The sequence below is a fragment of the Caretta caretta genome, chromosome 27 (genome assembly GCF_965140235.1).
Source record: "Caretta caretta isolate rCarCar2 chromosome 27, rCarCar1.hap1, whole genome shotgun sequence".
NCBI classification, from domain to species: Eukaryota; Metazoa; Chordata; order Testudines; family Cheloniidae; genus Caretta; species Caretta caretta.
In genome coordinates this window covers 7162119-7183594 of record NC_134232.1, presented here as the reverse complement: position 1 = coordinate 7183594, position 21476 = coordinate 7162119, and the positions used below count along the sequence as shown (strand labels likewise).

Genomic DNA, 21476 nt, shown 5'->3' with positions numbered 1-21476 from the left:
GCATGCAAACTCTGCAGTCCAAGGTACTGTCCCCTTGCTAATACTGTCCTTGCAGTGGCCAAACACTGGGGCTGGACGCACTGAATATAAACTATTTCCTTTTAAAACAGAAAGAGGATTTAAGGTGAGAGAAGCAGTTGTCGCATAGGAAGGCTCAGGCTGTTGTTGGGAGGAAAAGAGGTGGGCTTATGAAACCAGAACACCTCTGCCCCAAGGCAATTCTCATAATTCCTCTAAAATATGAGACACAACACTGCTAGGCTAGGAAGGTTAATGCAACTGTGATGATTTGAGGAAGCTCTGTACAACTTATGAATTCTGGTTGATAAATGAAGTTATTATGCAGTTGTTACTATGGCAGTTGCTGAATCACAAATGTCTGTCTCTGTATTCACTATTGCTGAGAAGTCTTTAAGCATTTAGTACCAGGGACAGTGGTCGGTTGTTAGAACTCAACCACTGTCTATTAAGGTGGAAACACCTGAATGACAATGGATAGGTAGGAGGAAGTAGAGAGTGGAAAGTTACCAATAGGACAAAGAGACAAAGGTATTGGTGGTGGGAGATATAAACTAGAGAGGCTCACAGATAGTTTACTTTCACAGTGGGGACAGAGGTGAGTATCCTGTTTAACTGCAGACAGGTCACAACCAGAGAAGGCAAGCTGGGGAGAAGGTACCATGTTTCAGAACATAAGCGATGCACTACAGCAGGACTCAGGACAGTCCCAGATGACTCTGACCCCAGCCCAAAGAGTGCTCTGGAGTGATGAGGAAATGGAGGCAAGGAAATGCATGTAGGGTTTATTATTTTTGTGTTGGTCTGTGTCTTTCTTGTGCAACTAAGTAAATAGCAGTGGTTTTAGAATCCTGTGCAAAGTCTGTGTGTTATCTGTATTACACTATTCATTGTGCCCCTTGAGGAGACAAACTGTGGGTTCAAAAACCACAAAGCTGGAGTTCTGGGAGATGGTGTGTTTAAGCTATTGGGCAGACAGGGGGCAGGTGTCTGAGGAGTCAGCACTAGTTCTAAGGAATGGGCAGGTGGCTGCACCTCTGAGGAGGGGATGCCAAATAGAAAAACTGCACCTTGGAAATGTGCCCGGGGTCCTAAGACAGTGACAGGGCGCTTGTAATGATGGCCATAGATCAACTGCCAGAGAGAGAAGAAAGGGGCAGAAAAACAGGATTTGTTTTTTGTTCACTTATCTAAACTTACTCGTGTTAACTAGGAGGACCTGGACCTGCCTCCTAAGTGGGAGGCTACTGTCTGGCACCAAGACCTACCATCTTTACCTTATTCACATCCTTATTGGACCACCAAACCTACTATGCAACCAAATTAGCACAATGACTCACATGCTCTGTGTGTACCAGAGACTGGAAAAATCTTACAAGTAGTGTTCGCTTATCTACGCCTGCTCCCTGGATCTTGTGTTCAGCACTGAGAGTATACGGGAGGTCCTGGACTGTCTTCCAGTTGCTTCTCTACAGTGAATCCAGTCTTGATCTGAAGCTGAGGGAAAGGACGGCACGTAGTGGAATAAATGTAGGGACCACACATCTTAAAGAACTTCCAGTTACAGGTAAGCAATCTCCATTTCTTCTTCAAGGGCTTATCTCAGTGTGTATTACACATATGGATGACAGGCAAGAAGTACTGAAATCGGAGCTAGGTACGAGAATGCAGATGGTATGGATGTCTGTAATACTACAATTCCAAGGGCTGTGCCACCAGAAGAGGCTTGGACCAAAGCAAAATGCTTCAGGACGGTGTGGATGGAATTCTAGGTTGCTGCCTTACAAATGTCCAGCATAGGTACAACCCAAAGAGATGCTTCTGAGCTCACCTGTGCTCTAGTGGAATAGGTCTTCACCCCATTTGGGGGAGAGAAATTCCCCAACTGATTGGAAAGGAGGATACAGCTAGAAATCCACTTAGAGAGTCTCTGAGAAGATGTCACTTGTCCCCCTGCTCACTCTGCTATAGCAACTTTTTCTTTATGAAACGTAGTGTGTGATGGAACAGCCAAGAGGGCCAAAAGATCATCCACACTCCTGGCTGACATAATGGCAGCCAGGATGGCCACCTTCATAGACAGGTGGAACATCGAGTAAGTGGCCAACATTTGTTACTGGGGAAGAAAAAATAGAATAGCCATCTATTGAGAATGGAAGGCATTAATTGCTGCTAGGCAGACCCACAGCAAGCTAAGAGAAAGACCCAACGTCTTGAGAATGAGGCGGTAGTCTGTATCAGCAAAAATACCTACTGGTCCTGATTTCTACATTCATAGATTCCAAGGGCAGAATGGACCATTGTGATCATAACACAGGCCATAGAACTTCCTCAAAATAATTCCAAGAACAGATCTTTTAGCAAAATATTCAATTTTGATTTAAAAATTGTCAGTGATGGAGAATCCATGACAATCCTTGGTAAAGTGTTCCAATGGTTAATTACCCTCACTGTCAAAAATGTACGTTTTATTTCCAGTCTCAATTTGTCTAGCTTCTATTTCCAACCATTGAATTGTGTTATATCTTTCTCTGCTACACTGAAGAACGCACTATTCAATATTTGTTCCCCATGTAGATAGAGATTATAATCAAGTCACCCCTTATCCTTCTTTTTGTTAAATTAAATCGATTGAGCTCTTTAAGTCTCTCTCTACAACTACCAACACGCTTCTTGATGACACTGGTTCTGTTGTGCCCAGGTAGAGAACTGCCTCTATTTGGCTAGATAACGGTTTTAGAGCCCTCCAAATCTGCGGATATCCGCGGACCATGTTTGCGGATAGTGGAGCGGATGCAGATACAACCGCACAGGACTGTACTCACCAGTGGTGGCAGCCCAGGGGGCACAAGCACACGGAGCTGGTGGCCAGCAGCCAGTGGCTGGGGGTGGCGGGGGTAGGTCGGAGTCAGGACTGTCCTGCACCCCCTTGCTGTGCCACTCCCTGTTCAGCGGCTCGGGCCCCTCAGGCAGCGCCAGCACTCCCACCAAGGCCCGGCTCAGCAGCACTGTCCATGCTCTCAGCCTGCCGGCTCCTGGGCAGCAGGTCCCGGCCACGGGGATTGGAGCAGGCGGGGCGCCAGCACCCCACCCCTCTGCCCCACTGTGATGCATCACGCACTGCTGATGCTGTGTGCCATTGCTCGTGAGCCTCCAGGAGCAGCACGTGATGCGATATACCTTTCCCCTACTCCCTTGAGAACCCGCCCCCACACTGCCCCTTACCCCCAGTCCCCACCCTCACTCTGCCTCTTCCCTGCAAGACCTCGCTCCCCACTCACTCCCTTCCCTCCCATCCCCATTGCTAGCCCTTGTGAGACGGCTTGCTGCTATGGGTGCGGATACAGGTAAAAGATGGCTAGCGGATCGCAAGTTGGATCATGGGTTGATTCTGGCAGATGAGGATCCACATTTTTGTATCCGTGCCAGGCTCTAAACATTTTCTGGTAGACTCTTTCCTGCTGTGATTATGAGTAGTTTGAACTATTAAGTCTCCAAACATGAACACTCTAGGTCTGATGCCCATCCAAATGCCAAGCCATGAGATGAAGAGAGTCCAGGTTGGGATTTCTGATCCTGCAGTTCTCGTGAGCCAGCAAATCTGGGAAGGACTGAGTGCTGATGGATTGACATTCATAGGTGGTCTGGAAACCAGAAATCTCTGGGCCAACTGGGTGCGATGAGAATGACTCATGCTTTGTTGTGACAAATGTTCCGTAGAACCTGGAGTAGTAGAGGGATGGGAGGGAACCCATACCTTAAGTTGCCTGTCCAGGACAGTTGCACCAACTTCCCTGGAGTACAAACCTTAAGCTGCTTTGAATCAATATACCTTGAACTCCTTATCCATCTGGGAGGCAAACAGGTCCCAAGATGCATTCCCCACTGCGTGAAGATGTTCATCACTGAACTGTGTAATTTCTGCTCATGATCAGTGGCAAAATGCCTACTGAGGTTGTCTGCCAATGAGTTCTGAGGCCCCGGAAAGTACTTCTCAGAAACTGTGATGTGGTTCCTGACACACCAGTTCTGTAAGTCAACTTCCTCTATGCACAGTGTAAGGGATTTTGCCCCTCATTTGTTTCTGCAGAAGATGGGTTCTAGGTGTTGGTTCCACAGGATCCAGCGCCACAACAGACTCAGTGGTTGGTGGATCCTTATGGGGCCAGACCAGTGCTGTCAGAGACAGTGTCCCATCTAGAGCTTGTTTGATATTGGCCCTTTGCCTTGCTAGAGGCCACGGTTGGCACGAATGTCGGTACCAGAAATCGTACTGTTGGAGCTTTGCTCCTGTGTGCTTTCCATTGCTGGTTGGGAGTCTTGGGCAGACCTAAGTCCTTCAGACCTGCATGTGAAGACTCACCTGACTTGGAAGGAATTGGGGAGGGATCCCTTTTCCTGGAAGCAAGCTTAGACGATTGTATATCTCTGAGAGTGTCCCTTACACTCACGGGGAAGCCTGAAACAACGGGTCTTTAAAGTCATCTGCTCTAGCCTCTGCTCCACAGCTCTTGCTGCTTGAGAACTGAAACCAGTGCATGGGGGATCTCTGAAGCCTGGATCTGATTGGGGTCTCAAGGCTTTCTCTGTGAGGTGCTTCCTTGGTCAGAGCTTTCATCCCTCTCACGTCCAGGTTGGGAAAGAGTGACACATACAGCACTTGGTGGAGATATGCGCCTTGCCAAGGCAGTAAAGGAGGTGCTGGTGATGTTGCTGATTGAGAAGGAGTGAGGATAACAGATACAGTTTTTAAATCCTGGAATTCAAGACACAGTCCTATTCCCGAAAGGGGGGGATGAGTCCCCAGGGTGGGGAAAACTAAGCTACACTAATTGAATAAATATTATAAAACACTATTAACACCAATAAGCTATATACACTTATACTGACAGAGATGAAGACAATGCAAGGCTAGCTTCTGAGAATTCTGACTCAGGCCATTTAGTAGTAAGAAGGAACTGGAGAGTCGGTCAGTCTGCACATCCCCAGATACCAGTGGTGCTGAACATAAGGAGGCATAGCTCAGTGGTTTGAGCATTGGCCTGCTAAACCCAGGGTTGTGAGCTCAATCCTTGAGGGGGCCATTTAGGGATCTGGGACAAAAAAATTGCAGATCGGTCCTGCGTTGAGCAGGGGTTGGACTAGATGACCTCCTGAGGTCCCTTCCAACCCTGATACTCTATGATTCTATCCAGGGCACAGGCACAGAACAATGGACACTACTTGCAAGATTTTCTATTCTTAGGTGCATGCATAGCTACGTGTGGAATACAAAGAGGGACCAGCACTCGAAAAAGAAACAATCCTTTCCACCCACTTAAATGGCATAAATCTGAATAATGCTAACATGGCCTGTTTCATAGCATAAAGACAGACCCAAAAACTTACTCTCAAGCAGCACCTGCTAAACAAATAAACAGAATCATTGCATTTGGGAGTGGGTGGGGGAATAGAGAAGAGGGGAAATAGAGAGAGAGAGAGAGAGAACACTACTCACCTATGATACCACTATCTCTGCTTTCCAGAGTAGATGTAGGGCTGGTAACAGCCCCATAGTTGCAATCCTTGGCTGTAACATTTGTACTGACTGGAGGGAGGGTGGAGCAAGGACTGCTGGCTGGTGGTGAGGCAGTGCTGCTGGTCAGCGTGGAGCAGGGACTTATCCGCTGTGTTACTGCTGAGGTCTGAAAAATTGAAACCAGGAACACATCACTCATCACGATCAATCACTGTGAAAAAATGTATCTATAGCTCACACTAGAGAATTTACCCTGTAGAATAAAGAACAACATATGTTTTACTGCTAAAAATGAAAATACCACAATGCTCAGCCTCTGTGAAAAATGTAAAAATATTGACAATTTGGTTTTAATTTCTTTTACGGCCTGTAAAAATGAAAGATCCTCAGTTCTGAATTCAACAGGAAACCTGGTGAAGTTATGTCAAAGTCTGTCAGGAAATTTTAGCATTTTGTTCCCTATTAGTATTAAGCTGTGATAAAAACAAAACAAAATAATATTACCTGGCTAGAATGATGAGGTAAAACTTTTACTTTCCATACAAGCAAAGAAAACTCCTGGTGACAATTAAACTGCACGATCGGACCTTTACTTAATGCTTATGGCATGAAATAACACAAACAGGAAATCTGTGCCATTTCCATCTGGTCAGAAATCTCAGTTGGCTTGCAAGTTTTGTTTTGTGAATGTTTCTTCCATTCAAGAAAAATAACAATGCTTTTACAATGAAAGAGGAAGTGCCAAGTCCCACATCTAAATGAAAGAAATTCTTTCCCCCAGAAGAAATCCTTTCCACACCAGAGGCAGACTTTTCAGAATTTACAGTAGTGAAATATCGACTTTGCAAGGCAAAACAAGGCAAAAATGTGGCAGCATGAAAAAGATTGTGTTTTAAAAGTTATTTCTGAAAGAATCTATAAGAAATTGTGCAAATGAATCCCACCAGAAACAAACCTGATATACTTAGTATCCCTAAAGGAAGGCTTCATATTTCAAGTGCTAGTGGTGCTCATGGACATTGCAGTAGTTATGGGGAGGCTAGAATTTCTGTAAAAGGAGCTAATTCTGCCCTCAGACTCACATATCTCCCATCAACCTCGCTGTGAATTGTGTGTGTACCAATGGGTAGATTTTCATCCATAAACTTCTATTTACTGTCTCTATAAAATTTGCCTGTTCAAATTTGTTGGTCACCGGGGACGACAGCAGCAAACCCCTGTCATGTGGGTTGTAGATTAGCCTTCAATCACAGTACTCAAGGTAAAGTTCCTGTATTTTATCCACTAAGTCCCTGAGCTCTCGATTAGCTTTTAGACACAAAAGAACATTTAGTTCCAGCTCAGAATATGCCAGTTGCACTCAGTAGTTCAGCACCATTGATAGCCTCTGAACAGACTGATTCTCTCAAACCCATGTCATTACAATAAGGGAAAGTGACTTCATTTCCTAACAGCTTACTAAGCACTGCAGTAAATGGTTACTTCTCTTTGCAATTGTCCCCGCTTTCCGATTGAAACATTTAGTCCCCTTGTACAGTAATGTCTTGCTTTTAGTAAAATGCTATTGGTGTGGAGGAAATCTCAATAGGAATTAACTTTAATGAACACTTGCTTATTTTACAAGGGATATTTTTATAATAGTTATAGAAAACTGTACCTAACTTTTTAAAAATATCATTTGATCCTGGAATCACAGGGAAAAACTAAACACTGAAGCACAGTGCTTGCAAACTACAGAAGGCCTTTGAAGTCTAACTTTTTCTTTTCAAGCATTATATACTTGATGCTTGAAAAATGATTGAGACTGACTTTTATAAGTAGGACATGTGAAAGATTCATTGTCTTCTAAATTAGAAGGCAGATCCCATGTGTAGCTAGAGGGGAGCTATCCAATTTGTCACAGAAATCCCACTGTGGCTTGTGAAAATGCTCGCTTACTCAGACGGCAATCACCAGACATTTGAGGGAAAATGGAGCATCAAGCACAATAGGTGGGATTGCATAACTCTAAAAAACATGAGGACTGATTCACCACTGTATTACTCGAATTCTATGCTAGTGTAACTCTAATGATTGTATCATAACCATATACCATCACAGAATTGGAGTAACACAGTGGTGAATCAGGTATATGGTGTTCACCCGGACAGACCACCATGAACATGCTTTTATAATAATTCCTAGAGATTGTGGAAAGGAGGCCTATCCAGGCACTTCCAACCAGATTATATTTAGAGCTGATGGGGAGGCTTTTTGTTAGAAAATGTTCTTTCATCAAAACAGAAACTTTTTGTGGGAACATACCAGTTTTGATGAAACTTTCATCACAAAAAGTTTCTCAGGTCCAGAATGGAATTTCTGATCAAAACCACAGAGACCCCCAACCCTAGAAAAGCCAACAGCCTGGCCAGGATGACACTCATCTGGGAGATGGGAGACTGGCAGAGCACAGATATGAACTTGGATCCCCCCACATCAGAGGTGACTTCCCCAACCACCAGGCTATTGGATATTCTGGTGTCTTTCTTGCTAGATTTTCATGAAAAACTTCAAAAGGGCTTGGTTTCATCCCAATGTGAAACCGGAACATTTTTGAAATCTTGAAAAGTTTTGCAGAATGGGAAAGCCATCTCCCATACAGCTCTAGTTATAATTCCCCTTATGATCTGATTCCTTATAAAAGTAGTTGTCACGTATGAACATTTGCTAAATTTTTGCATTCTCTTTATTCCTTTATCTTTTTAGGTGGCTACCATCAGATCATGTTTTGAAGCATTAGGAACAAACCAACATGGTTCCCCTACTCTCCCTGCAAAAGGAACACACAGCAATAAGAGTAATGGATAAATATAACACTACAAATGTTGCAAACTAAATACTTCACACTCTAGAAATAACAGTACTTGACTAATGTGTCAATTTTCCCTACATCTAAGAGCACTGGTCTTGAAATATTTCGTCTCCTAGAAACTACAGATTTAAATCTCAGCAAGGTTGACCTAGCTCTTAATAAGCACATACACTTCATACCATAGTTTCCTGTTTTGGTTCCTTCTGGATTACATTTTAAAAAATGAAGTCTATTTATTTTATGTGGATATACGAAGACAGGCATTGCCAGTAGTCCATTTAAACAAACAGCCAATCTCTGACAGTGATAAATAAAAGATGCTTCTAAGGAAGGTGTAAAATCACCTTAATGGACAATTATGTAACAACATGTAACAACATGCTCACACAGAGAAATTTTTTTTCTAACCAATACAGCTAGTGGCTGAGCACAAAGGCTTTTATTCCTTTTATAAAAATCCTAGTAAGTTTAATGTAAATATTCTTATTATTCATATAAATGTTAACTCTTCTTTGAGATCTATGGATTTCTTTGCCTTAATAATATCTTGTGATAATGAGTGCCACATGTTAAATTATACATTGTGAAGAAACATATTTTCTTGTACTATCTTTTATTGGACCAACTTCTGTTGTTGAAAAAACAAGCTTTCAAGCTTACACAGAGCTCTTCTTCAGGTCTGGAAAACATATTCAGTGTCACAGCTAAATATAAGGTGGAACAGATTGTTTAGCATAAGTAGTTAACACATATTTCAAGGGACCATTCAACGTGAAGTGGCTGGTTAGCACCCCTCCAATCTTAGGGGGACAGGAAGGGAGGGGAAGGGAGCTGGGAGGGTGTGTTATTGGGTTATAGATTGCTGTAATAAACCATAAATCCAGTGTCTCTATTCAGTCCATGATTATTAGTGTCTAGAAAAGTTATGAATTTAAGCTCCCAGGTTCATCTTTTGAAAGCGCTCTATACATTTCCTTTGAGCATGAGGACTGATAGATAGGTCAGATATAGAGTGATCACTTTGTGTTCACCAACAGGTGATACGGTGTTTTTGTCTTTTATCATTTTCCTGTATGAGTTCATTCAAGACCATAGTGATTGTCTGGTTTCACCCACATATTTGTTATTAGGGCATTTAGAGCACTAGGTGAGGTACTGTTTCTCACCTCTCATTTGTCTCCCCTCTAAAATTTACATTTCTATCTTTTTAACCTTTTCCCAAAAGGAAATATTTCCCGCCTCAAAATATTTTCATTGCTCTTTTCAGGATCTTTTTTGTTTCTGTCAAATCCTTTTTGAGCTGAATGAACAGAACCAAATAATTTAATTTACTTAGATACTTCTATTGCCCCTAGCAACACGGTACCTATATGCCAGTATTCAAGGTCAGGGTACACCATGATTTTATATAGTAACACTATAACATTTCTATTCCTTTCCTAGTGCAACCTAACATCTGGCTCACTTTTTGGATCACTGTTGCATGTCATACAGATATTTTCTTTGAGCTGTCCTGGATGCCAAAGGTCTTTTTCCTGAGTTGCTATAATTACTTAGAATCCATCAATACATATGAGCAATATAAATGGTTCCTTCCAATGTGCAATACCTTGCACTTACCTACAGTACATGAATTGCATTTGACACCATGTTTCTCAAGTGCACAGTTCTGTTAGGGCCTTTCAGAGTTCCAAATGGTTTTCTCTGTCCCTAACTAGCCTAAATAATACTGTGTCATCCATAAATTTTATGTCATCTTTGGGATCTTGCAGAGTGAAAGGAGATATACAAATGTAAAGTGTGTGGCAAGGCCAGATGGCTATAGAAAAGTAGTGGGAGATAGATATATTAGCTCCAGGCTAAACTAATCCCTGGTACCAGGATAAGTGAAATGGCAGCTGCTCCAGGTCAGTTAAGACACCTGGGGCCAATTAAGAACTTTCCAGAAGACAGGGAGAACGCTAGGTTGATTGGGGTACCTGAAGACAATCAGGGGCTCGCTGAAACTAGTTAAAAGCCTCCCAGTTAGTCAGGTGGGGATGGATGTCAGGAGCTGTGGGAGGAAGTTGTGCTGTTGGAGAGACTGAGCAGTACACACCATATCAGGTACAAGGAAGGAGGCCCTGAGGAAGGGTGAAGTGGAGCTTGAGGAAGTGGGGGGCTGCTGTGGGGAAGTAGCCCAGGGAATTGTACATGTCCTGTTTCTAAAAGGTCAGTTACCATAGCTGATACTATTAGGGTCCCTGGGCTGGAGCAGAGGGTGGGCCTGGGCTCCCCCGTTTGCCCCCTCCCCCCTGATTAATCACTGAGACTGGGAGGCAAAGAGACTGTGCAAGGGAGGATAGCTTCTGCTCACCTCCCTTGCTGGCTTATGATGAAAATGGCTCAGTAGACCGTGACCCTTGTCTCTAGAGAGAGAAGGGTTACGTGGAGGGCCACAGTGAGCCTCTGAGGCTTGCGAAATCCGCCAGGAAATGCGGGACCCATGGAGACAAGGACAGAGCTTTGTCACAAGTGTTGTTATTAATCTGGTGTTGTGTTTTCTCCAAAGCAGAGGATTTCCATGCCACTTTTAAAACTGTTATTTCAAGCAAATATTTGCTGCAATTCTAACACTATGACTAATAAAATCCTACTCAAACACCTTGATATATAGGACCTCAGTTATATTTAAAAACAAATTAAAATGCAGCAAAACAATGGTACATCCAGCTTTCCCCATCTGATTACCACACCAACTTCCATGAAGTGCCATAGCTATTACCAAATGATATTCTTATCACCTCTTTGATTTGTAATGTTACTATTGCAGCCAGTTAGCAACAAGATGCTAATGGAAATATTCAAACTTATATTACTCTGCACGGACATATATGAGATTTTTGTACTGATACAGAAATATACTCATCATATATTCCTCTATGCCAAATTTAAATATACATTTCCATTTATAAGACAATTCTGTATTTTCAACATTGTTGCTACATTTATTGTTATATTTCTACTAAAGCGTTTGAAAAAGTACACTTTACTATACTGCTCTCATATTCCTTTGCTTTACTAGTAGCCAATAAAGCAAAAGAAAGTTTGTGAAGAGGAGAAAAATATTTTACTCTTTGACATATGTGATCTCTCATTAAGGAAAACGTGCTCAAGTAAGAAATAGTATACAAAAAGTTGTAACTTCTAAGCAATTTGGATAAGAAAATGTCCCCCCTGCTATAATCAAAATAAAGCACTTGAGTGGAAATACAAAGTGTTGGATTTATAGATTGGGACAGTTTTAGTTAAAAAACAGCTCTATTCCTTATCTTCATTTCACCTCAACATTGGAGAGATTGCAAATAATTATATTCTCACTTCAGAGGGCAGAGCATGGTCAGAATAGCAAGCAGTCCTCTAATTCTAGCTTTTTACACAGAGACTGCTTTCACAGCTCAAGCCACATAAACTAATGAATTAAAATCTAGAAAGAGCTTTTCTTTTTTAAAGTTCAAGTGCATAATGGCAGCCAAAGTTGCAATCAGATGTCAGCATCTTTGCAAACCTCCCTCACCAACACCCCTGCATCATGATTTATGCTGAAGAATTAACTCTTGGAGGGCTAGTTTAGTTGGATTGCAGCAGAGCTGTGACATGTGCTGCAGTACAGAAGGGTCTTTACTTTGGGAAATACTTAGGAGGACTCCCACTCTTCAGCCAGGTCTATACTACAGACTTGTATAAACCCATACTCCTGCACAACACAGTTATACCAACTAAGCCCCAGTGTAGACAGCGCTATGTCAGTGGGAGAACTTCTCCCAGTGACATAGCTATTGGGGGAGGTGGATTAACTATGCCAATGGGAGCTTTCCCATCGGCGTAGGAGCGTCTTCTCTGAAACACGAGAGAGGCGCAGCTGCATCAATGCAGTATTTTAAGTGTAGACCTGCCTTCAGAGGGATGTGGTTAGGAGTAAGAGAATCACAAATGCCAGTGGATTCATACAGTAAGACTGACATCAAACTTGGCCAAGGCTGTTTGACAGTTCTCCTGTCCGGAAGAGGATTGCTGCAATCACACCTTCAGAACAGAGGGGAGAGAAATTAAAAGGGCTGAATTAAATTCCCCAGGACTCCATTTAGACTGGCCATCAGCAGCTTAGATGTGGACTTTAGGGAAATATGCAGCACTGACAGAGGAGGCACTGCTCACAAAAAACAACCCCCACAACAAATTTAACTTGGTAAATTAAGAACTTGGCTCTTCTCTATCTTCACTAAGCACATGAATCGTGTTCAAAGGGCCTCTAAAACTTTTTCATGCAAAAATTGGTGCAGAGCCCAAGATATCAATCTACTTCAGAGTGCAACTGTCACTGCTGTCTCTGTAAAGATATTTTCTTTTACTTACTCTTAAAAGGAATATTTTCAGAAAAGATGGTTTTTTTAATTAAAAAAAGCCAACAAAAGGAACCATTTATAGTAGAAATCTCTATTCTGCTTTGAAGTATTCAGTTCAAATAAGTGCCTGTTAAAAATACACTTTCTAACACAATGTACTCTACAGTGCATTTCAAAGATAGCCAACAAAACTTACACAAAAAACTATGTGAAATCATGAAAAACTTAATAAATGTGTTAAAGAATAAACATTTCACAAAAATCCATTTTCTTTGCTCCAAAGAGAAAAGCATGTTAACTCTTTGTCCCACTTGTGCCATGGACTGCTCAAAACCACTCATGGAAATCTATGTCAACACAGAGCCAGCCCTCTCCTCCCACACCAAATTCTCCAGTCTCCCTGCGGGACAATCTCTTCACTCCTGCTGCTGAAGGAATACAGCTTCCTTCCTCTCTAGGTTAGCTGATCTACAGCTGCCACTCTGCTTTGGACATCCATAACTCCAGCTACCAACTCTACCCCATCTACTTGCCTCCTCCCATTGCTCCAGCTTTTGCACCCACCTGATCCAGCTTACCTCTCTTGCTCTGGCACCTGTGCTACTCACCTATCTGCAAGTAATAGCTTCCTTTTACTCCTTAAAACAATTCAGGAGGGGTTAAATTCAATAGTGATTTGCACCGCTAAAAACTATAGAATTTATTTTGAAAAATTCTGTTCAGTGGCAGTGTAAAATCAAAGAGCAAAGGGTGCTGAAAACTTCAGCCTGAAGAAGAGGAGCTTTCCCGAATCACCAGAAAAATATAAAATGGGCAATCACACTTCAGAGATGCAGACAAATTTATTATTCCAGTATCAAGTCAAGTCCAGAGAGGAACCAAAAACTACATGAGAACTTTTATTTTATCACAAAGACAAGCTAGACAGTCATTGCTTTGTCAGCCTACCAAAGCAGATGTAATAAAGGGAACTTCAGACAATGGGTAAGAAAAATAAGCCTGTTAACAATACACACTTCCATCTATGGTACTAATATGGCCTTCGTTATCATCGTATCTGAGCACCTCACAATCTTTATTTATTTTTCACAATAGCCCCAATTTTCACAAAAGGAGCCAAGGCACATAGAGACTAAGTGACTTGTCCAAGGTCACACAGTACGTCTTTGTCAGAGAGCAGGAAATTAACCTTGGATCTCCCGAGTCCCGGGCTAGAATCCTAACCCTTGGACCATCCTTCTTCAATTAACAGACTCTCTCTTTTTGGTTTTCACTCTCACCCCATCACATCTCAGTTTGGTAGAAATAAGTCCTTAGCTTATTCACTACCATGTGTGGGGAGTGAGTCTACTGTCCAGAGCAGAAGACTGGGAGTGATTACTACAGAACTAGGATCCAAAGTCCTTACTCAGGCAAAACTCCTATCAAATTTAGTGTTCAACCGGTGCCTGGCTGCCACTCTGTTCTTGAGACATCCAGAAAGATGAGTTAAGTTCAATGAGAGTTTGACAAGAATAAGTTGGTATTTGTATATATTTTCAGTTTTGAGCCATCTCAATATGTGTATATGAGCAAGTCATATAAGCAGCTGTAAAATTAGGATAATAATACTTACCTACCATTCCAGGGGATTTATGAAGCTTATTTAATGTTTCTAAAGTACTTTAAAGGCCTCACAGGAAAGGTGCATAGAATACAAATTATTTTGATCACTATTATCTAATACGGTAAGAGGCTATTGTCCCTGACGAAGCTTGCAGCTCAAACAGAAAATGACAGAAACTACCACAAATGGTATCAGCTGATCCCATAAACATATATTGCTACTGTGTAATTATGACCCACAGTTTTATAATGTGGTATTATTACCTTTGTCCTTTTGTGAAAATCATTCCACCTCTATCACACACCCAACCATGAGATAATTACAAAAACTCATGTGCTACATCACAACCAACCAATTATTGCTGTACATTTGTAATGCCGAAGGAGATCTCATACCTGATTCTCATCCTGCACCTCCATGCTGTACTGGGGCCCCGGCTGTACCTCTGTGACTTTCTCTCCAAGGAGGAAGCCCAGGCGAGTCATGAGTGTGTTTGCTGCCTCATCTACGGATGGAGGGGGTCCCAGCTCCTGCTCAGCTTCACCTGAACAACAAGAAAAACATAATTTATGATGGAAACTGTTTAACTTTACTATTGTTCACCCACTGTTTTAACGGACTAAGTATAGCCAACTTTTCACACAGCAACTCCACTATAGAGGTTTTCAGCTCAAACACATCTTCTCTGTCTCACTCAACACTATTTGCTGGACATTCATTGATTTAAATTGTCACTCTACATTTCTTTTAATAGTACCCTTTATTCCTTCTCTCTCTGTTTATTAGCTGCTGTTCTCAACACCTCATTTTAGGCAAGATGCAGACAGTCATCCCTTTCCCCCTGAAGTTCATGACAAAGCCCTCTAGGCTCAACCAAGAGATGGGACTTTGCTAAAAGGCAATGCTGAAGCCAAGGAAGCTCCTCTCTCATGTACACAACCAAATGAGTCACCTCTGTGTCACTTGCAAAGAACTCATGACTGTATGTGAATCGTTTGATCTTCTGTTAGCAATGCACTCAAGTGGCATCCATACCAGTAGGCCCACAGTTTTAAGCAGCTGAAATTCATTATTTCATAATATGAAAGGACATGTTTAAAGACTGATCTATTGTTCATTAGGAAAGGTAGAGTAAGATAATAGTCCCATTTTCAGCCTGTCCCAGGGCCAGATAAGTCAGTTCAATTCACATATGTTCGTAGTCCAAAACTCACAATTTGAGTGCACACCTACAGCCCGTTGGTAAATTAACCAAAGTCTTTCATACTCTCAAAAAGTTTTAAAAGCAGAGGGTTTTCTTAAATCTACTGAGAGATCCAACTTCTTTCGTGCAGCCATTCTACAAAAAAATTGAGAAGGATTTTTATCACGCCTGCTGTCTCTGGGAAAATATTGCACAAGAAGCTGTAATAGTTCCTAGGATGATATTATGATCTATCAAGTCAAATACTCACTTTTTGTTTTTTCAGAATTTCCAATTATGAATTTATCATGAATGCAAAATCTTGGAATGCGTGCTGTCTGCTAGGTAAAATACATTTAAACTCTCAATACCTATTTGCAACATAGACTATAGTGATTTTGAAGGAGGCTATTGGGTACAGGAAAAGTAGACAAAAATGTGGATGCTTTGGACTATTTTATCAATTCCCATTTACTTCCCACAAGAGCCCTTCTTTTTAACTGCCCTAAAAAGCTCCACAGACATTACTGCTAAGGGTGTCTCAAACTGATATAAACCTAAGATTCAGAAAGTGGAAACGTCACTCAACACATTCTGCTGTGCCAAGGAATATACTGTATATGGCACATAGTATTTCAAAGCAGCATGAACACTTGTACCCAACCGTGTGGATTAAGCTAGAGGTTCAGACTTTAATCTGAATCTACGGATTTTTATCAGTTTCATTCAGACCCTTATTGTAATTCTGACATAGCAGGTTGTGTGCTTCAGGTCAGACATTAGAGCCTTGCTCGTCAGTCCAGCATGATGAGAAAAAGGAATACTGTCCAGTGATTCCTCTGAAACAGGGATCAAGCCAGTCAAAACTGGAAAGAACAATATATGCAACCATCATCTGCCAGCCTTCATCTGCTGTTGATACTGTATACCATGTCAGAGGGAATGCACTCTAATCCACAAGACCATGCCCTTTTGTACAGTTGTTGCATGGACAGCGAAGTCCACATCCCAGAGCAAGTGCTGGTGTACACAGGCATGACATGGCAGTAAGACACTCAGCCACTGGCACCTTAGCTGCACTAGGGCTCCCACCATTATTACTACCATCAGTAGAATTGAACTGGAGTTAATGTAGGTGGAAAACTGTTCCTAGGAAATGCTAGAGTAATCAAAGCCATAATGAGAAGAGAATAAGTGCTGGAAAGGAAAATGTCCTTTTCCAAATATCCTAATATTTCCTAATATCCAACTAACCGTACTGTGTTTCTAACAATACTGAGCACCTGTCTCTTTTTAGGACAGAAATATGGTGCAAAATAACAGGCATATTTCAATTTCAGGCTGAGACTTGAAAACCGCAAAGTATCATCTTAATTAGAAAAAAAACCTTCAAAGAATCAAAGAAACATCAGGAAATGCAAAGATATATGGGAGACAGGAGAAAGGACATAGTGCTGGGGTAAACGTAGGCTCCATTGAAATGCTGAACATTGAAAACAGACACTGTGAATTATCCTGACCATGGGGCTGTTCTATAGAGAGGAGCAGACAGAAAGCTGAGAGAGAGAGAATCATAGAATCATAGAATATCAGGGTTGGAAGGGACCTCAGGAGGTCATCTAGTCCAACCCCCTGCTCAAAGCAGGACCGATCCCGAATTAAATCATCCCAGCCAGGGCTTTGTCAAGCCTGACCTTAAAAACTTCTAAGGAAGGAGATTCTACCACCTCCCTAGGTAACGCATTCCAGTGTTTCACCACCCTCCTAGTGAAAAAGTTTTTCCTAATATCCAACCTAAATCTCTCTCACTGCAACTTGAGACCATTACTCCTTGTCCTGTCATCCACTACCACTGAGAATAGTCTAGATCCATCCTCTTTGGAACCACCTTTCAGGTAGCTGAAAGCAGCTATCAAATTTCCCCTCATTCTTCTCTTCTGTAGACTAAATAATCCCAGTTCCCTCAGCCTCTCCTCATAAGTCATGTGTTCCAGTCCCCTAATCATTTTTGTTGCCCTCTGCCCTCTTTCAACTACTCAAAAAGTAAGAGTTAAAAGAGGGGCAAGAACTCTGGATCCTGGGTCTAACTTGAGTTAAGATCACTGCATGGCCAGGTTATTAATTAGTTTAAATTAGTTAGCATATTTACAATATGTTGGTTGATAATGTGTATTAGGTTAGTACTGCATTTATAGTGAGAATTACAATGTGCTTTTACTCTGAAAAGTGAGTAAAGGGGGTTGGACTAGATGACCTCCTGAGGTCCCTTCCAACCCTAATCTTCTATTCTATAATAAAAAAGCATCATTGGTTTCTGAGTTTATTGCCTCTCCATGTCTACAGATACAGGACTCTCAGTGCAGACTAAAAATGGTTTTATTTTTCTGATCACCAGTGTCCTAAAGACAGGACCTGAAAATTAAGTTCTTTCCTGTTCAGATCAGCATCAGTAACAAAGATCCTGTAGGCCAAGTTCTACACCTGTGCAACTGGAGTTCCAAGGAGTTGCAGAGAAGGAACTAAGGGCAGGACGTGGGCCTGCAATTAGAATGTAGGTAATTATTTTTGTCATAACGTTCAATCCAGAATAAAAGCCAACTCTGTTTCCCAAGGCTGGTCTAGTGCTGCAGTGCCAGAGGCAGTAAAACCTTATCCTAGTCAGAACAGTCAGCAGATATGACTGATTCACAGCAAAAAGATTTGTTGAATAAGACGATGGCATTTTTATATAGTCACTTTTCTCAGTAGAACCCCATTTTAAAGAGTCCTGTAATGAAATGTATCTTACTCTATATCTTATCTTTCCCTTCTTGAATATAAATTAGTCAACATTCTCAAAAGGTGCTGAAGAACTTAGTCTACAGCTAGGGTAGAGGGAGGGGTTTTTTTACATGTCACTCATAACTATTGCTGAAAGGTACAAGTCAGTTGAAGCTATAACCTTGCATGAAAGCTCAATACATAGATTAGTCTGCTGCTCCTAGGGAGCCCAGTTCAAGGTCATAATTTCAATGTACAGAAGCATAAACCAACTTTTCATTGTCTCAATCATATTAATGCAGACTAAAAAAGCTTTTAAAAGGATATAGACAATGTTGATTAATGAGGATGATTAAACAAATACTTAATGGGGGCTGCACCTTAGTTCACAGCTGCAGCATCTCATACAAAACAAAGACTCCACATTCATAACAACCATCAACATTGTGAAATACACACCCTGAATTGTCTTACACGGAGGCTTCACTGCTATGAAAATGAATGAATTCTTCCCCCAGAGACCTCCCTTCCAGTCATCAAGGTGCAAATACTATCACATCCTTCGTGAGAATGGAGGGCTGTGTCTGAAGCAGAACCAGTGTGATTCTGCTCCATGGGTGACTGCTTGCAGAGTGTGTGAACCCAGCTCCCTGTGTGGGTAGAGGCTCTTGTTACCTCCTTTTACCGTCATCACCTTCTGAAACCTTCTGTCCAACCCCAACCTTCCCAAGACTCCTGGTGTCCACCCCCCACCCCTAAACAAAGTTGTAGCCTAGATGCTTGTCAAACTGGACTCCAGTGGTGAGCTATTGGTCCATCACCATTCTGTTGTTTATGTGATATTGTATTCTAGAGGTATATCCCTGATTCTGTGGGAGGAATGCAGGATGGTGAGATGACTCAAGGAAGACAGGAAGTCCATCTTTTCCCTTGAGCGCTATGGATGAAATTCTTGGATTCACAACAACACAAAACTCACAGCCTTGGGAGATGCAGAGCTATGGTGACTGTAAGCCACTTTTGCAGCCCCTCAAATCTTGGGCTATCCCAGGAGTGAGAGAGACCCATGAAATGACTGAGGTAGAGCCCTGAGAATTACTTCCATTTTGACAGCCTATCACCAGCTGCCTAGGAGCAGCCTTTCTGCCCAGAATTTCTACAGTACTGTATGGTGGTCCCACCCCGACATACCTGATCTGTTAGAGTCTTTTGTATAAATAATTCCTTTTGCATAGGGTACACACTCCAAACGCATACTGTATCTGTTGCAAAAACCCTTATGAAATTTCTCTGAAAAGTAAATTACAGTGCAGCAGCAAACCACAATGTTAAGTTAAATACCACGTAAATTATTTACAAATGAGGTACATATTTTCGGGAGGGGGGGGGCTGTATGCAGAACATCAATCTCAGAGTAAATATTCAGGGCAGAGTTTGCAAATATATTGGTTAGTGTGCATCATAAATGCCAATAAAGATGGATTTTTATAATGATACAGTATTTACCTTTTCCAAGATATCGACAAGATTTCCTACATTCAAAGACTGCAGAGCTCATGGTAGAGTTAACTTCAGTTAATGATAAACATCCAGTTTTTAATGGCGATCACTGTTTGATCACCACTGCTCTGAATAGAATGTTAGACCTGCTCTGTACAATTTGTTTGTTTGTGACAATGACCCCGATTCAGCAAAAACTTCAACACGTGCATAACATTCAGCAAGTGTGTAGTCCCATTGACTTAGCAGGACTCAAATTACACATGTGCGTAAGTGCTCTGCTGGATCAGGGCTGATGTCATTCTCTGGTTACTTGGAGGCAAGAGTATACAACTTGTCATTCTACTACAGCTAACAGAAACAATGAGGAGTCTGGTGGCACCTTATAAGACTAATAGATTTATTTGGGCATAAGCTTTCGTGGGTTAAAAACCCCACTTCTTTGCTCTGAAAAAGTGGGGGTTTTTTACCCACAAAAGCTTATGCCCAAATAAATCTGTTAGTCTTTAAGGTGCCACTGGACTCCTCGTTGTTTTTGTGGATACAGACTAACATGGCTACCCCTCTGATACTTTACAGCTAACAGAGATTTATTTCCTTAGTTTAAGTGACAGGGCCTGGTTTTTGGAATAGGAGGCCCTTAGTTATAATTCCTGAATTGAAGTAGTCAGGAATCAATACGAGATAGAACTCCGTGAAAATGTGATTTACTATTATACGCCAGTAATGTGCTTGGTGCCGTACAAGTTACAAATGCAATTACAGTTCCTGCCCCAAGGATCTTATTTATATGCAGCATTAACTTGAATGGTTGATCAACTTAACAATACATATTAAAGTGACACATTCTCTTGCCAGTGACACATCACTGCCCACAGTAATAATGGGGTGCTGAGGTCTATCACAGTGGTTCTCAACCTTTTTCTTTCTCAGGCCCCCTCAACGTGCTATAAAAATTCCAGGGACCAGTGTGTAAGGGGGTGGGGGGGGCGTGGATAAGGGCTCCCAGCTTCAGCAGCTGGGGAGTGGGAGGGTCACAACCATGGGACTTTAGTCTGCGGAGCACCAGGGTGAGGCACCAGGGCTCCACCCGTTGGCTGGGGAGAGTGAGGGAGAGATGTGCCTGGGGCATAGGCACAGTTTAACTTCTATTTTTGGGAGGCGGGAGCTGGCAGGGCCCAGAAGGGCTTGGGCAAACTCTGCACACCAGGGCCCGGAGAGGGATTGCCACATCCACCCCGACTCACCTCAGCAGGCAACTCAGCCGTCTGGTTGGGGTGGGGGGCACAATCAAAAATTATAACTCAAAGGGGGAGACTCAACTCACAACGTTTGAAAACCGCTTAGGGTGCAGACAAGGTGGGGGATAGCTAGGGGCTGTGTGCAGGCAGGGTGTAGCTCAAGGTGCAAGGAGGGGGTAGCTAGGGACAGTGTGCAGATAGGGGAGTAGCTCAGGGTGCAGGGAGAGATGCAGTTAGGGGCTGTGTGTGGGCTGGGGGTAGCTCAGGGTGCAGAGCGAGGGATAGCTAGGGACTGTGTGCCAGGAGGGTTGTGGTTGCTGCTCCCCGAGGGCTCTGCCAGCCCCGGAACTGGGTCCACCCACCAGGGTGGCTCTTACTGGTTACATGAGCAGTCAAAAGGGACTGGGAGTTGAG

The 21476-nt window shown here is 42.4% G+C and overlaps 1 protein-coding gene across 14 annotated transcripts in view; it reads right to left on the bottom strand.

Annotated features, from left to right (window-relative positions):
* TANC2 (tetratricopeptide repeat, ankyrin repeat and coiled-coil containing 2) overlaps positions 1 to 21476 on the bottom strand; it is a 713825-nt gene that overhangs the window by 197835 nt on the left and 494514 nt on the right. For all 14 annotated transcript variants that reach the window (XM_048830451.2, XM_048830452.2, XM_048830456.2 and 11 more), the window contains 2 exons: positions 14774 to 14922; positions 5516 to 5702 (listed from right to left, as the gene is read on the bottom strand). In XM_048830451.2, coding sequence (XP_048686408.1) covers positions 5516 to 5702; positions 14774 to 14922 — 336 coding nt within the window. The remainder of the gene's footprint in view (positions 1 to 5515; positions 5703 to 14773; positions 14923 to 21476) is intronic.